Here is a 17454-nt window from a genome sequence, read left to right as displayed (position 1 = left end):
TCCAGAGATAATTCCTAAGGATGGGCTAACAACGCTTTCCCACCAGGTACCTACCAAAGTCCCAGCCTCAAAACTTTCTGTTTTATTTAGTTTAGAGAGATTCTCCACTCTTCCAGCAGTGTGCCTGCTTTACCAAATTGGCTATATTGAACAAGTCCTATTACACAACACCCTATTTCAGTTCCTCATAGAACTCATAGAAACCTGGTTCTCCTCGGGCTCCTGAGATTCCTGGCCACACAATTGTCTTCCTGCCTCTTTCCTCCCTGCCTATATGTCTTTGTTTTTCTCATGAAGTGGAGTTCAGTGATTTCCTGTACCTCCCTTACAGCCCAGTACCCTTAAAGCAACATTGCTTAGCTGTAGTAAGGATCCACCTCAAAACTGAAGAAAGCTGTGGGAAAAACAACTGCAGTCAGTCAAGACTGATCCAACAAAAAAAAAAGAGTCTTGGGGCTCACATATACTCATCTCACCAGGAAAAGGTGGAAGGAAGCATGTAGACCATTACCTCTGAGGTCATAAACTCTGAGCAAGTTACTAATCTCCTCCACCTCTTCCTCACCCACCCTCATCTGCTGCTCCATTCTGCTGCTGCTCCTGTACCTCTCCTGCCAGCAGGCTGCAGTCACCCCTTCCAGCTTCATCCTCCCCCTGCCCCAGACCCTCTCACTCCGACAGCAAGTTTAACCCATGCCCCTCTAACCTCCTCACCCCCCCAATCTTCCCTCATATCCTCTGCAGGCTCCTGTTTCCATTTTACTTTCTCATTGCTTGTCTACTTGCCAGAAGAGCAGGTCCTCAGCCCCTCCTGACCCTTCCTGTCCTGCCTGTGGAGCCTCAGGAGCTTTTGGAAGCGTGAAGCTTGGGACAAAGGGCAGTGTCGGGGCTGTGCCTGCAGCGGGACGTGGCTTTCCTGGCAGGCATAAGCGTGTGTTTTGCACATGGTGATATCTTTTAAGGCAGGGAGTTTTTTTTCTGTGACACAGAGGCTCTGCACCAGCAACAGCATCACCAATGAAACTGCTTCCATTCCTAGGTAGGTGAAATCTCCGTCCCCGGGGAGCGAGTGGCAGATGGAGGAGGGAGTGGGATCTGGCAAGGGGAAATTGGTGTGTTGGGGGCACACGGGACTGAAAGTCCCTGTAGCTTTGATCAGTGCTGCTACTTCATTCAGTAATTGCGTGGTTAGTATCATCCCAAAAACCAAATTCCACAAATACCCGTCTTTATCTCACCGTGGGTTTTGTACTGTAAGAAAAAAAAAAAAAAAAAAAAACGCTATAGGTTTCTGTGGGTTTGGTTTGGTTTGTATTTTTATTCTGTCTCTCCATCTGCTTGGGAGATTTTTAGATTTCACGTGCTATAAACAGGAAAATGACAACAGAATCCTACAGGTTTCTGTTTTAATCTCTGGAAAATGTTCTCTCAAAAACTCAGGGAAAAGATTAAATTGGGCAATACCTGAATTGATTTGGATGATATATTAATTGTTTTAAGAAGTGTGTAGATTTCATAGTCTTTTGAATTTTCCCTGAAATTTTAATTTGTCCAAGAAAACAATGCCTAAGTGAGATTGCATGAAGCAATTAATCATGTAATTGTTAACAGTAAGCTAGCAAATGTCCAGAATAATATTCAGGTAGGGAAAAGCAGAACTGTAGGGGAAGCCAGCATCCAAAAGGATCTTCGTGTTCTCCAACTTTCATTATGTCCTGCTAACAGTTTATAAAGTACAAAGTAAAAGACTTACTTCCCCTTCTGAGCTAAATGCCTTGTTTGTAACCTATTACAGGGTGTGTATAATAATTGTGTATAATAATACACAAAGCTGTTATCTTTCTCAAAAGAAAAGATTCCTTTTTTCTTTGTGTTGAAAATCATATGCATTCATAAAATGGAAAAGTATTTATGCCATTTAGGAATCATTCAGTGGGTGGGGAAAAAAAAAAAAAAAAAAAGGAAGACAATACTTACATAACAAGGAAATGGCATTTTAAGAGATTAAATTTAAATAATTTGGGTAAGTTTTTAAACCATGTTGTCATAATGCTGTAAATATGTGACGTATCATCTTAATCTCTCAGGCCATGCCTATGTGTTAGTTATGGAACTGCTTATAAAAGTAAAAAGTCTCATCAGGGGAACCTTCCTTGATATTTTTCCCCTTGGATGTGCAGGGCAGTTTGGATTATACTCAATACATAATTCAGAGTGCAGATAAATGCTGTGCTTTACTGGAAAGCACCAGAGAGCTTTGAAAGCCATCCAAATGTTTTCCCCAGATCACTGAGTAAACTCCTATCTTGTTTACCAATTTTATGCCAGTTGAGAACACACACAAATTCTCAGTCTGGGGTCTCTGCTGCTTTCCCAAAGAAAGTCGGTGGCCCTTGCCCCATCCTGTGCTGATGAGTTCACCGGAACACACCCATCTTGTGGAAATCTTTGGCCCAGACCTTGTTTTAGATCTCACCATTGTGTTTTTAGATAATGAAACAGGCCCGCTTTCCCTTTGTTCCAGTTCTGGTTTCCAGTCTGCTGGACTATGGCTGCGCTTCTGCGAGCTGCAACATGACGTGCCACAAGGACGCCCGGTGTGAAGTTCAGGGTGGGACCACGGGCTGCTACTGCTCGCAGGGATACACAGGGAACGGGATAACCTTCTGTTACGGTAAACACATCTCACCTACACGTGGTTTTGTTACGTGCTCGCTTGAAAAACTGACTCAGGAGCCCACTGGCTCAAGGATTAGACTTTCTGTCGCGAGAGCACACGCTAACATGTTTTCAAAATCCAAAACTTCAGTGTTTTCTGAGAAATTCTACAGTTCCCCCCCTGAGCCTGGTGTTTGAACACAGCACACCACGCACCCCAGCTGAGTGTGACCTGTTTTCCAGCTTTCTTTTTTCCCCTGGCGGTTGCTAATGCATCTTTTCTGGTTTATCTTCAGCAATTTCACTCGTGACTCAGGACTTCTGAAGCTTGGAGATGATGGCCTGATGGCGGCTTTTACAGCCCTCACCTCCCTCTCCCACACACGTAGCGCTCAGCCACTCTTCTTGTGGTTTGATCACAATCAAAAAACACAGCTCCTGGGCTGCTCCAGGAGACTGAGGAGCTGTGTGTGCAGCAGAGACAGGGCCAGTGATGATTTTTCCACTCCAGCTGTTTGCAAGAGAAATATGCCAGAAATCCTGTGAAGAGGTCTGCTTTTGGATGCCTCTGTCTTCCATCCAAAGGAAATGATATTTTTTCCTACCTTCATTTTTGAGTTGTTCTCTGCCATGAATAGCTCTAATACTTATTTCCACTGTCAGGTATATCTATGCCCAGGTCGAAATTCATACGAATCTTGTCAGTTGTCAGTATCCTGAGAAGCAGTTATGAATAGTAACCATCTATTTGCTCAGTTTCTGCGTTTAAGCATCTTGGGAAATTTAGCAGTCAGTGCTCAGCAGGTTTGGTATGAGCACAGGTGAGCAGCCCACGTGCAGTTTGGATTTTTATAGCTCGTTTGCTGTGGTGTTCTTGGAAGTGTGCTTGTCTAGCAAAATACAGAATGCCTTTTTCCTTAGAAAGCTGTCTACCCCTTTTATAAGCTGGGAATGCTTAGAGAGGAACATAGCTGGCTAAACCAGCAAACTATAGGGAATCACAAAATCCCAGAATAATTTATTTTGGAAGAGATTTCTGAAGGTCATCTGGTCCAACTCCCCGCTCAGAGCAGGCTCAACTTAGAGAAGGTGGCTTGGGGCTGAGCTTTGAGTATCTACAAGGATGAAACCTGTGCCTCTCTGGTCCCTTCTTCCAGTGTCTGACCATCATAATTTTGCAAATTTTTTTTCTGATGTCTGTTTTTCTCTTGTTGCAGCTTGTAATGTTTGCCTCCCATGTGCACTTACTACTGTACATTTCTAATAATAGTTCAGCTTTATCTCCTCTATAATCCTTCATGACCTACCATTACGTAGCTGTAGGCAGCTACAAGTATTTCCCCTTTGCCTTCCCATCTTAAGTGTGAACAAACACTCTCAGTTCTCTCAGTCTCATCTTTGCATCAAGTGTCATGTAGTTTCTAAATATATTTCTTGAATTTAAAGGCCCACCTTGCCCTAAGTACAGGTTAATCATTATTTGTCTGTCAAAAATAGTCTATCTCTGGTCAAAAGTAGAATAAGAGGAGATGGCCTTCACAACACCAGTATGGCATTTGCACTTGTTCATTTTTACTGCCGTGAAAAAGTTGATTGATTTGAAAGACAAGTGCACATTATGTTTGCAGAGTCAAGGGCCTCCACTTGTGAATAATGCAGAGAGAGAGGAAAGCCAACTCAATTTTAGCAATGCTTCCTGGAACAAATCAAACCAGCACATACTTATCTGGCATCATATGGTACCCATTACGTGGTCTGTACTTTTCTAGAAAGCTGTGATTATGAATCATCATTTAAACTTTCAGTAAAGATACCTGTTGTTCTCACTGACACGGCTGATGTTCTTAAATCCATCCATTATGTAGGTACCCATTATAATATTATTAAATTCACTTGTGTGAGGACAGATTGATCTTACTTTCCATGGCTTTTTGTCTCATACAGCACTTTTTTCTCACTTTCTCTTTTACCTGTATTTTCTTAGGGAAACCTTCATTCAAAATCCGAAAAAAGCACATTTATTGAGCACTTAAAGCGAATTCAGTGCAGTGAAATACGCGTTCACAAATCTTGTGAATCAGTTAATTGTTTATTAATAATTATACTCAGCATTTGGAAGCTCAAGTCTTTAAAATGAAATTTCCACTGTCGGTCCGGGCAAACGAGCTGTATTTGTGGCGCTTTGCAGTTGAGTGGCAATGGTCTGAAGCAAGCCTCGTGTCAGGAGCCCAACATTTTCTCTGCTAAAATACCTCAACAACCACCAAAGCCACTTCCCCTCCAGCTAAGCAGCAAAGCTTGTGTCAGAACTGTGTGGCTGCTGGCCCTGAAAGAGGGACGATGTTTCTCTGGGGCAGCAAGTTGCACGGTGCATTATTAATATTGTGCAGCAGTCCTCTAATAGCATAAAAAAGTAACCTGAATTTTAATTGGGTGGGCTCTCTAAAGGGTTAGAAATCTGGGCTACACCCTATCATAAATAGTTTAAAGCCGTGAAAACGTAAAGCAAAGCCCGGGTTGTTTAATGATGTATGAGATCTTGCTGTTCTGTGTGGCGAAAGCAGCAGGTGTGTCTGCTGTTCTAGGGATAGCTACCCATTTTTATTCAGATAATAATCTTGGGCTTTTACAGTGATAGTGAAGTCACCTTCAAAAGTGATCATCAATTATGTGCTAATGCAGGCCTTTTCTAAAGAGTATATGGAGTACATTGTGTTTATGTGTTTGCCCTTTTAGTTATTTAAATAGGTTGTGAAAGTCACGATTAGTGCCAACAACAGTGGTAATTTTGCAAAACGTGGAACCAACTTCGTTGTGCTTATCCTGGTAGACAATTAAACCAGAGCAGCCATTGTTTTGAGGCTTTATGTTGGAACGAGTAATTCAAATTCCTTCTCCTTGTAAAAATGTTGAACAAAAAAACGCTAGTTTTCAGGTTAGTCCTCTTAAGCTTTTATAGATGAGAAACTCTTCCTTTTTATTTATAGCTACATTCTCGCTGTTTTTGAAAGGTTTACATTCGCTTCTCTGCTTTCACTTGCTTGTAACACCTCTTAAATACTTGTAAATGTTATTTCTTTGCTAGCCCTGTCTTTTCAACGTGACACACTTAAACCTTTTCCCTGGAGTTTACTGTGCAGCAAAAGGCAATAATGTCCTGTTACATTTATTTCCTAGCACCGTTATTGATGAATCATGAATCACTGATGTCAGCATACCTTAGGAACGGGGTTTGTTAGTTTTGACTTTGCTCCCTTTGCCAGCTGGCTAAGTGACTGCAGAGAGCTCAAGATTATTGGATTTGCTGTGTATAGATAAAGACACATAGATATGAATTTAATTTCCTGGTGTCAAAGTCATGGCTTTTAAAATAATTATCCTCTTACAATCTTTCCCCCAAGATTTCAACCACTTTAAATTAGGTCATGTTTTGGACTTTCTGAAGGCATACTTTGGCCAGTCTAACAAAAAAAGCTAATCCTCCTCCTAATCTCATTGTCTTCAGTAAGAATATGTGCAGGAATGCACATAGTCAGGAGAATAACTGATTGTGGTATCTGGCCTCTTTTGTATATTGGAATTATAACTTACATAGCAATAAATTCCTTCTACACAGTATCTTCCAGAAAGCCATAAATGAGTCACCTTGTCAAGCTTTACACCTCTGAGGTACAAAATATATACCAGTCTTCTTACTTATTCTTTTGTATTTGTATTTCTTGTTTTATGCAGTATTAGATGAGAAAGAAAGACCTCTGATAATACAACCATTTTCTTTTTAGGACTGTTCTTGGGCAGATGTGAATTCTGTGAATATAATGCACGAGGCTTTAGCTTCACATTATCATAGACCTAATTGAAGCAACATGGGCTAAAGCTCTTGGCATAAAAATTAAACATAAAATTATATCCAGATAAGACTGATTTATAGACAAGTTAACTTCCTTTTATGCAAAAATACCGTGGATTTTTTACAGATAAATAGCATTACATTTGGCACTTTTGGTAAATGCACTGATATCAAAAGAGTCGGACATATAAATTGGGTGTTGCTCATAATCCCAGCTTTCTTCCAAAAGAAAATTAAAGGAAACAAACAGAATTTCAGATCTTTTAGAGAAGATTAGGGTGGAAGTAAAACTTCAGAGAAGCCAATATTTTATTTTTTAAAACAAAGGGGAAAATGAGTTGGCATCAGTGATGCTTTCCTAAGCAGCTCTGCTGTTTCAATACTGGCTGCTTCTTGATTGCTGACTGCCAATTTGCTGCTTTGCTGGCACACTGCAGGAAATTAAAGTAAACAGCGTGATCACAGTGTTTACTTTAACTTTCTAAAATACGGAAGGAAAATGGAGCAGTGCTGTTTGTTCCAGGAGGGGAGGCAGGCAAGCAGGAAAAGCCTGAGCACAATATCCCTCCCAGATATCCCCACACAATATTCCCTTGTAAATGTCACTCGCAAATTAGACGGCAGGACTAATCAGTCCGACTTGTAAAATAGTTACAGCTCTTCCAGAAATATTGGGCAGGGACTTGGGCTGTCAGGGAAACTTTGTGCTGAAGCAAGGCACTAGCTAGCTCTGTTCCCAAAGTGAAAGGTAGGAAGATTTATCGTTTTCCAGAGGCAAAATAATACATCTGTGCAAAGTGGTGTTTTATATCAAAATGCAGAATCCCTCCTAGAACACAGGGCAACTGGTGCAATCTCCTCTGAAGCAAATTGAAACCCTACTCAATATCTGAACACAAACATCTTTTCTTGTTTTACTGAGGGTCAAACGTCCAACTCTCTGGCTTTTGCCACTATAAAAAGGAGCTTTCCTGTGAGAACTCGGTTCCTTGCTCCAACGTGATGTCACTGTGTCCCACCACTGGCTTTTATTGCAGTCACTGAGTTTGGTTTGATTCACTGGTGTCATTGTTGCCAATCTGCAGCACCCAACTGGTGTGTAATTTTGAGGGCATTTTTACTTTCAAATTAGTCATTTTGTTCTATCCAGAAGTGTTCATCAGTGGAAAATGATCTAATCCAAATGCTGGTTCCACCAGAGGAGAATATTTTTTACTACTTTTTTGGTACCAGCAGGCATACATCACTGGATGCCACTTCTGTGTTTACCAAATAGTCTGAAATCACTGATATGGAAGATCCAATCCACACACTTCCTAAATTCATTTCACTGCTATCAGTTACCACAAGCTATAAAAAGGCAGATTGCAGCTGCTCTAGCATAGCACAGCAGGAGAAAGATATGCCTTAGCCAAACACTAATAACAGGGCTCCACTCAGCGTTTGACAGCTTCAAAAACTTGGGATGTGCTGCACAGGAGGCCACAGCAGACCTCCAGTGCCCAGCCCCTTTGACACGCTCCTCGTAGCCTCTGGGTTCATCTCACTCTTCCTTACCTTTTTTTTTGCTTTTCCCTGCTCCTCCTGCATCTCCCAATCTCTGCTGGTTTGCCTCTAAATTCTGCTGGAGCATTTACAGGGTTTCAGGGTGGAGCATGGTAAAAACAGAGCATGAGCTGTGTGAGAGGGCAGGGATCATCTTCAAGTTCAGAACTCCTACTGCAGGTTTAGGTGGATGGTTTTTGGTGAGCCCAAGAATTGCTGGGAAGGCACCATCCTGTTTGTTGCACATATAGGTATTATATTTAATTAAATCTATGCCTTCAAGCTCCCTCTCCAGGGGACGGAAAGTTTTCTCCCCTCACGTATCTTCTTTGTTCATAACGTAGCAGAATGCTTTTCCACTTTTCTTGAAGTGCAGAGATCGACCGCTGAGCTGTGAGAGGTTACCCAGCTGAGGGATCTTGATCCCACATTCCGGATTAAACCCGTAGGCAGATCATGGGATTGAAAAGTCTGGACAAATTAGCTGGGAGGATTTGATATTCTGATGCATGACAGTCCACTTGCCTGGGAAAGTGTGGATGTTAACGTTAACATAGCAGGTTCCTGGCCATTTGGGGACCTACAGCTTTCTGTATGGCTTTTGCCTTTTCATGTGCAAGATGTCACACTTTTCTGTGGGTTTGGGAAGGGCCTGATGGCTGTGATGTGTGCAGACTGCTGGGGACTAACCAGCTGCTGCATGGTTGCCTTCCAGTCGCAAAAGGATAGAACCACTTTTATGCTCCCGAAAACAGCCATGCCCTTGGCTGCCAGTGTTCATCAAAACACCTCCTGCAGGCTTGAATTTCGTGTTTAAAACTGAAATTGCCTCTTGTAGCCAGCTGCTTTTGAAAGTAGAGTTCAGCTGAAACTTTTAAGAGTAGATGAGGAATACGAAAGGGGAGAGTGTGCCACAGCAGTGCGAGGTGATGCCTGAGAACGTGAGCCAGGCAGAAAACAGCGCAGGATGTTTGCAGTAACAATACAATCCTGCCGACTAAGACACAGCGGAGGCTGTCTCATTCCAGTTCTCTTCCCTCTGTAGATGGCTGGGCCCATAAAATTTGGACTCAAAGAGTTTTATGCGTTCAAAGTGCCAAATCCAGTTTCCTCACTCGTATGGAAAAATCCCTCCCAGCTCCTCACTTTGAGTGGGATGGAGAGGGATCTTCAGAGGGGTAGCTCTTCCACTTTCTGCCAGAAAACACAGTTTGCCTGAGCCAAAGATACAGCCCTCAATAACCACTTGTGAGACTGACCCTGACTTTAAGAAGCCTTGGACAAAGTCCATTTTAGGGACTTTTTAGATAGACTTGTTACATTCACAGATTTGAGAAGAAAAAAAAAGTCATCTCTATCTTTTTTTATGGGTTTTGTTTACATTTTCTGGAAGCGATACTCGGAGCGTGACTAAAATACAGGAACACATTTCTTGAAAGGACCAGAAACAAACAAAACTTCCTCTTGTTATATCTTTAATCATATCCAGTCTCTCTCTTAAATTAGTCCTGTTTGCATCTAAAAAGAGTTTTTTAAAGAGTGTGTAGATGATGTGGTAGAAGAGAGTTATTTGTCTCTCTCAAAAATGTACCCAAACTTTCAGGCTGATCAGCTGCACATGGATGGTTTCTTACTTGTTTAATTCAAAATGTGTTTTAACCCTTGCCAAGTAATGCTAATTTCCTTTTTGAGAAAATACTCCTTTCATCCTGCTTTATGCTGCTAAGAATCAATATGTTACATGTTTAGAGGATGTGGGAAAATTCATTTAAGGAGCTTTAAACTTATAATTTCAGAGTCTGGTTACTTTGTGTTTACCAGAGATATGATTCCTTTCCTGTGTCTCTAACATCTGAAGTGGTCCCAGAAGGTCCAGCAGTAACAATACACTCTTTTTACTTGCTGGTCTGAAATAAAAGGATGGAAAGTCTTTCCAGAACATGTGTGCTTGTACAGGTGTATCAGATGCACACAATTTTGTACACAGGGACCTGTGTATCAGTAGGCAAGTGAATAAAAAGCAGAATTTTCTATCAAAAAAAAATGTAAGCCAGTCTCAAAATGATCAGTTTTACTCATTCTGTGGTTACACAGTTGAAATTAGCTTCGTTAGGGAAAGACCAGGATTTATTGGAAAGAAATTGCTTTCACACATTCCAGTTCCTTGAGACTTGCACATGGCAGAGGCCACTGCAACCATCAGACTCTGCAGCTGCCTTTGGGGCTATGAAGTCAGTGCTACCCACGTAGCAAGGGAAGTATCCTCAGGAACTGCACACACAAGAGATGATGTCATTTCTGCACATATAATATCCCAACAATCTGCTATACTCATTTTACTTTTGTCCCCGTAACTCTATATTGAATTCATAGAGTTCAAGAGCAGAAGAGTGTTCTTTTGGGGACCTTTTTTTTTTTTTTTTTCCCCTTATTTTAATTGCTGGTTTTTTGTTTTCCTCTGCCAGAATAAACTAGCCAGGAGCGGCGAAGTTGTACGTAGCCACATCTGAAACGTGTAATTTATCTAGGATGATATGCTGCTGCACAATTTTTCTGTGTATGACTGAAAAATTGCCAGCTGAGCTGCTGGCAGACAGAATATCAAACCCAGCTCAGCCCTGTGTGTAAGAAAGGGTTTAAGAAGGTAATTGACACTTTGGGCCTCTATTTGCCAAAGAAAGAGATAATGGCGTTCTCCAAGAAGATTAGAATCTAACCAAACATTGTGCTCTAAATATAGAGCACAAAGCCAGGTGATGTTTGTGGAAATGCTGCTGGAGGAGGAGGGGGCTGGAGGACTGCGATTTTTGCACCGTATATTTATTTTTTTTTTCGGTACACAGATTTAATTTAGAGATTATGGCTCGAAAATGAAATTTACAGTTATGTGTGTTTTTCGGCGATAAGAAATTGATTTCGTGACCTTGGTGCGCGCTAATTGAAATATCTGGCCGCGTGTTTTTGCCGAGGTTAAAAGGAAGCCACGCACACGCCTGGACCCGCATTCTCCTTTCACCTTGAACCGCGCGGTTAATCACGGCCGCAATCACGGGCAGGAAGGAAGGAAGCTGCCGTTCCACTGGGGTACAAGGAAGCTGAATAATCTCTGCTCATTGTCTGAGGGGTAGGTTGTTGTGTGATGGCTTCAGGCTGAGTTTAGGAGGTTCACGACTGCTTTAAGGTGGAGACCCGTGGTGGGCTTAACGTTTAGCGAGCCTCGACTGGCGTGGCAGGAACAGCAGCTGTGCCCCGAGGGACTCTGCTGGTGGGGTGTTGATTTTAATATGTCTGCTTTGTTTAGCGAGGTTTCTGTCTTAGCTTGGACTTGCACAGCTGTGACAGTCTGAAGTTGTCTATAAACCAGTGTGGCAGGGTGTCCCATTATTTTGCTTATGACTTAATGTTACGCGTTTGTTAGGCTGGCACGGGATCTTGTTTTTCAAAAAAAGGAAAATGAAGGCTCCTGAAAAGCCTTGACAGTAAATGGTTGTTTGTTCAAAACAGCCGAGTCTAATCTTTGTTTATGTTACTAGGCTTCATGTAATGGTGTGGCAATAGAGAAAAATAGCTCTTCAGGATATGCACTGGCTTTTATGTTTTATTTGTAATGAAAGCTATGCACATAGGCAGCAATCTACATAAGTTACAGTGAGGGAGAACATAAGCATAGATGGTGACTTGCATGTTTATGTATTTACTTTTTATTTGTGGCAGAGTGTCTGAATGACAATTCTTAAAAATGTGAAATTAGGCTGAGGTTTTCATTCGCAGAAAATTTACCAGTGGAAGACTAAGAGAAAAGGTGAATTCAACCTCCAACAGGAGACCATTGTTTCTCTCCTACCCAGAGGAGCCACTCCCACAACCATTGTCCTGTCTTCTCACGTCCCCCCAGCTGGGACAGAGCACAGTGATCTTCACTGCCCTCCTAAACATTATAATGTGTTTTGAGTAACCCCAAAGCTCAAAAGGGCTGCAGGCAGCACAGCCTTGGCTCATAGCTTCCATCAGGAGTTATTGCAGCAGTGATCTGTGCATCATATGGTGGTCTTCATCACTGATCTCTGGAACATCAGAGGCCCCAGAGAAACCCCAGAGAAACGTTAGGTTGTTGGCATGGACTGAAAGAGAAGTCCAGCTAAGCTCTGCAGGCCTAAAGAGGAGCTCTGAGCGCTGCTTTGTTCTTTGTGGGGATGGGAAAGGAGTAGGTGGAAAATTGTATTACAGTAAAGGCTGTGCCTTACTTTTTCTCTTTAATAAATCATTTTGGTGGGTAGCATTGATCCCGAGGAAGCTCCACCCTTTCCAAAATCAGCCTGTAAGAGGTTCAGAAGGGAGAGGAAGCTGGAGGTACTCAGACGAACAGTTTCAGACCCTTTGTTCCTATCCAAAATATTCCATTATTTAGAGCTATGATGAAGCATGCATCAATTCATAAATCTGACCCACTGTGCAATATAAAAATGTCAATATTTCTCTCCCATTGTGTAAGAGATATCTGGTGCATACAGAAAGAGTTCCATTTCCTAGCTACCACAGAGAAAATGGGAAAGGCAAATAGCCTTCCAAAGTGACTTGAAAGCAGAGATGAGGAGAAGTTTCTAAAACTTAACGCAGCTTTTCATCTGGGCAGATCAAAAATAGAAACTGTGCAGGATGGCAGTTGTAAGTGATGCAGGGCTCTGATTTGGCTTCTTTTTTTAAAGGTTGTCATGCAGATTTTGGCACGGTGATTCCATGAAGCTTTTAATCGTTCTCAGCTCCACGGTTAGAACCTGGGAAACTGCCTTTAGAAAATTAGGTCACTTCAGGGATGCATCATACAGCATCACTGGTCTAAAATAAGTCAAATATTCAGTCCTTCAGGTGTCAGGACACGGCAGAGGGTCACGGAAGTGTTGAGCTCTATTTGTATCATTTTGCACAGGAGGTCTGAGGTTTAGGCGGATGTCAAAGGAGAGGCTGGGATAATATTTACACAGCTGTAGGCTGCACAGAAAGGAACTGTTAACTGAACTTTTTGTGTTTCCTCTTGAATAAACAGGTACTATGCTAATACCACCAAAAGCTTCTTGCTGGAGCAGAGAGATGTGCTAAAAAACCCCTGGGCTTTAATCTCTATTCTCAGAGAAAGCTATTGCAGCTTTTATTAGCTGTAAAGTGCACTTGAATCATTTACTCACGTTTTGGCCTTGGACTGATGAACATTCAGAGAACTTTTGACCTGACAATGCCACATTACCCTCAAGGAATGCCATGCAGGTAGCATAGTTCCATTTTGAGCTTGATAGTCAATCTAGTCAGGGGTCTGTGCTGGAACGTGGGCATCTGGCTTCGAGTGCTGCAAGAGAAACCCAAGAGCAGGGCTATTGCTGCTTTCACTGGCAGTGTGGTAAAAATAGACCTGCTGCCTCTGTTCTTGTAGCAGTAAGCAATGACAAGAGCTTGGATGAGTGCAGTGAGGTATTTTATTGTAGTTTCCTGCAGAAGGGGTGATGCTGATGACATTCCTCTGACAGGGAGGTAGGTGACTTACGAGTGAGTCTGGCAAGCCACAATGGCTGTAGGACACAAAGCCACAGTTAGGGGTGGATTTTTCCAAAGAAATATATGTTCAGCACTGTTGAACTGTCTGGCTCTATCCTAGGTGCCTAAAGGAGGACTGAGTCGTTTCAAAAGAATACTCCCAGTCGCGGATGCCAAGCAATTGAAAATCTATCCCTGAAGTGCTTTTTATTTTCCTATCATCTGTTGGCAGTTTGGGCTTTTGATTGATTTATTTCTTTATTTTTAACTGTAAAGACCCTTTAATTAGGGAGAGGAACTATGTGAATGAGCTGGAGCTGCTGGTGGTAGCAGCTCCTTGCCATCAGAGACGGTAATTAAATAAGTAGATAATATCCTCCTTATTGAGAAGATTTAGAAAATCATAAGGACTTTGCATTATTACAGTGTTTAACATCCACAAATGGAGTAAAAAAAATCCATAATGGCAATTTTCATTAGTTGCAATGCATGTGGAGGGCTCTTTTCTTCCTTCTAACAGCCAAACACTAAACAATTCCTAAATCCCTCCTTGTTACTTCTGTTTTCTTCTTGGTGGTTAAAAACCCCATAAAGCAGAAATTGAAGACTTGCTATTAAAATACTTACTGACAGCTCCATTCAAAACATCCTTTCAAATAGTGCTATATCACATCATGATTCATTTGCCATTCTGATATAGCTGCTTTCACAAGTACCTTCCTTCTTGGTTAGGGCCCATCTCTTTCCACTGGAATATTCTTCCTTTAAACACTTTTTATTGGATCCCTGCTGTAAACCAGTCTTTCTCTGGTGTGGTTGTGTTACAGAACACATGTAACCCCCCCAAAAAAAACAGCACAGTGACAGGGTTATCAGGCGTGAAAAATGAGAAAGCGGGCAGAGAAACAAACCCTGGCCTTTCTCACCCCGTGCGATGAGCGCGAGTCAGGGTTTCTGGCTCAGCATCCCGTCCCCCACAACCCTGTGTGGCCAGGAGGGCACGCTGCCCTGCAGAGCTGGCACACACCAGGGCACTGCTGGGCACTGACTCTGCCAGGGTGTAAAGCCACACAGCCCTGTCGGTGGCAGGTCCACGATGCCGCTTCCACCCGCCCAAGGCCAAACCCGGGAACGTCCCGGGGATTAAGCGGTCCCCGGCGAAGCAGGGGGAACTTGCAGCTGAAGCTTGAAGTTAGAATTATTTACAGTCACTTTAACAGGACAACAGCTGCTCTTTACCTAGAGATGAGCCAAGAGCACTGAAAGAATTTGGATCTGAATTGCAGATGGATGGGTTTCAATTTGACTCAAGTAGCTGGACTGCGTGATTCTGTACTGTAAGCTCTCAAAGTCAGAGCTCGAGAGAAAAATCATTAATTTGGAAGCTGATACTCTGAAAGACTTTTATGAAGCAATATATTTTCATAGCAGACACAGATCAATTTAAAAGTAGTAATCAAGAGCCATGTGCTACGTGTTCACGGACAGAAAATGTAGGGAATCCAGCCAGAGCCAGACACTTAACATTCAGAGCATTCAGACTAGCACTGAAGATATTGCCTCTATGGAAAATACTAGAGTTCAGAGTAAAAGTACTGTGGATTTGTGAGATAATCACAATGCTGTGCAGATGTAAAGATGCTGGCAGATTTAGCTACCAGAAACCAGCTCAACTTAACTTTTCTAGGCAAGTTTGGGTTTAGCTTCTGTAGAAATTTTGGTGGAAGGAAAAGTCTCTGCAAGTATTTCACGGAAAAGATGTGTTCAGTTCTTGAGACAAGAGAGAAAACTGTAATATAACAGAACCCCTTCAAAATACCTTTCATCGTATTTGAAAGGCATTCTCTAAATTCAAAGTGACTATACCAGCTTTCATCAAATGAGATCCAAACCCAGGGATTTTTCCCTTGCCAGTCCTAAGAATTTTGAGATGCAACGTTCCCTTAAAAAAAAAATAAAGCATCCACACACTATTGTTTTGTATCATGCAAGTAATAGCATTGTACAAACCCAAAATTTAGATTTACTTGGATACTACTACAACCAAACTCCTCCTGGACATTTTTAACCTTGCTCCCTTAGTAGTCTCTCTGGGGATACCTATATGAAAAACTTGTAGCCCCTAGCAGTGATAGGTATGTCAAAAGGTTGATTCATTTCATCTCTTATGGCAGTCACTGACAGACTCTGTTCTGTGCCATGCTGTGTTTGAAATCAGATCCTCAAACATTCAGGATTTGTACTTGGAGCAGACACAGTTTTCACTCCTCTGCTGGAGTCATCCCCTGTCATGACTTGATGCAACCTGAAGACACCTCCATGTGTGTTATGTACACTCTCTTAGGTCAGGTTTTTATTAATTCTGATCTCTTCATGCTAATGGAATATGTGTACAAGGCATACAATGAAAATGGTGAGATTTTTACCACTGATTTCTCCTCAGAAAAGAGACATAACATATTGATGTGAAGACAGATGCCTTTGTATCACATTGCTGTATGCTACCCTGTAGCATGAAACCTCATATGTTCTGTGAAAAATCCCAAACAGAGAAATTTGTTGAGACTAGAAAGTGAGAATTAAGATATGGGATCTTTGAGGGAAATATTATAGTTAATAATTATCTCCTAGCTGGTTTTGTTGTTATTTCTCTGCTCCAGTCTTTGACAGAGCAGATATAAATGGCTTTTATCTAGTCTATCAGTGGCCTCTCATTACTATCAGCTGGGACATAAAACCCTTCCTGACATACTTGTGTAGGTAAATCTGGTCACTGGCTCTTACCATTCCCATCCTCTCTGCTTTCCCTCTGTCTAACATCTCTGTCCTCACCGGTGTTTCCAACATCATAGTAATTTAATATCATCCGTGAATTTAATTCTCAGAACATTCATCTCTTTTTCCAGAGCATTAATAAATGCAGAAAATAAAACTGGGTTTAATATCAGCTCCTGGGGAAACCCAACTGGATAGCTCTTCAGACCTCAGTGCAGTGCTGCTTGCCATGACCCATTATCCTTTGTTTACATTCCTGCAGCCATTTTCCAATCCACATGGCAGCACTACCCTTATCCAAGACATTATAAACTATTTTTTCTAATAAGATTTTACGAGCCATTGTATCAAATGCTGTACCACAGCCCAGATGTACTGTACTGTCAGCAGTTGCTGACAGTAACCCACCTCAGGTTTTAGGGCAAAGGGGGTAGGAAATCTCAATTTACACACTTCAGCAGTGGGACATCTCATATGAGGAGTGCCATCAGAGCACCAGGAGTGGTAGGGACGAGGGACCAGCTACAGTCTAGGAGAAGGGAGAAAGAAGCAGGAGGAGTCAAAGAGAGTCTCAAAACTGGGAGTCAGTTTGTGGGGGAATTCTGTACCTGTCAGCTCTCCAAGCTGTCCCTCATTCAGTGACTTTGGTGCTGCTCAAACCAGGAGCAATGCCTTGCTCTCTTTCACAGCAATTCCTCCGGTGCTGTTTGCATCACTTGGGGCTTTGGAAAATAATTAGAAAATAATCAAATTTCTCTGAATAAATTCAGACGTAGGCATCATGTGTGTGCGCTCTGCACTTTAAATCTGTAGCCCATCTCTTCTCCTGCCATTTGGGCCATGTAGATTAGTGGAGACAGGAGCTTTTGGTCTCATAACCCCATGTTTGGGGCTTGTCCCTTACTCAAAAGGAGATACATGGACAGACCTTGCACTGGCTTTACCAAGAGCTATTCCTGCCTGAGAATGGCAAGATCACACCGAGGATCAAATCCTCTTTGTGAGGGGATTACATTTCCTGCCAGATATGTAACATGGTTCAGTTTCAAGCACATGCAAAATAAATCTGTGTCAATACAGACATTTAGCAGTGGCTTAGT

At 42.1% G+C, this 17454-nt stretch overlaps 1 protein-coding gene across 1 annotated transcript in view; it reads left to right on the top strand.

Moving 5' to 3' along the window:
- The first annotated feature begins 390 nt into the window (after positions 1-390).
- The window catches only part of ADGRL4 (adhesion G protein-coupled receptor L4), a 73559-nt gene continuing 56495 nt past the window's right edge, over positions 391-17454 (top strand). The window contains exons 1-2 of the mRNA XM_027901154.1: positions 391-1039; positions 2525-2674. Coding sequence (XP_027756955.1) covers positions 1018-1039; positions 2525-2674 — 172 coding nt within the window. The 5' untranslated portion in view covers positions 391-1017. The remainder of the gene's footprint in view (positions 1040-2524; positions 2675-17454) is intronic.

The sequence above is a fragment of the Empidonax traillii genome, unplaced genomic scaffold (assembly GCF_003031625.1).
Source record: "Empidonax traillii isolate 1590-97213 ecotype Southwest subspecies unplaced genomic scaffold, ASM303162v1 scaffold764:size1210623, whole genome shotgun sequence".
Lineage (NCBI taxonomy): Eukaryota > Metazoa > Chordata > Aves > Passeriformes > Tyrannidae > Empidonax > Empidonax traillii.
The sequence above is the reverse complement of the archived record's forward strand: the minus strand, read 5'-3'. Positions and strand labels throughout refer to the sequence as shown.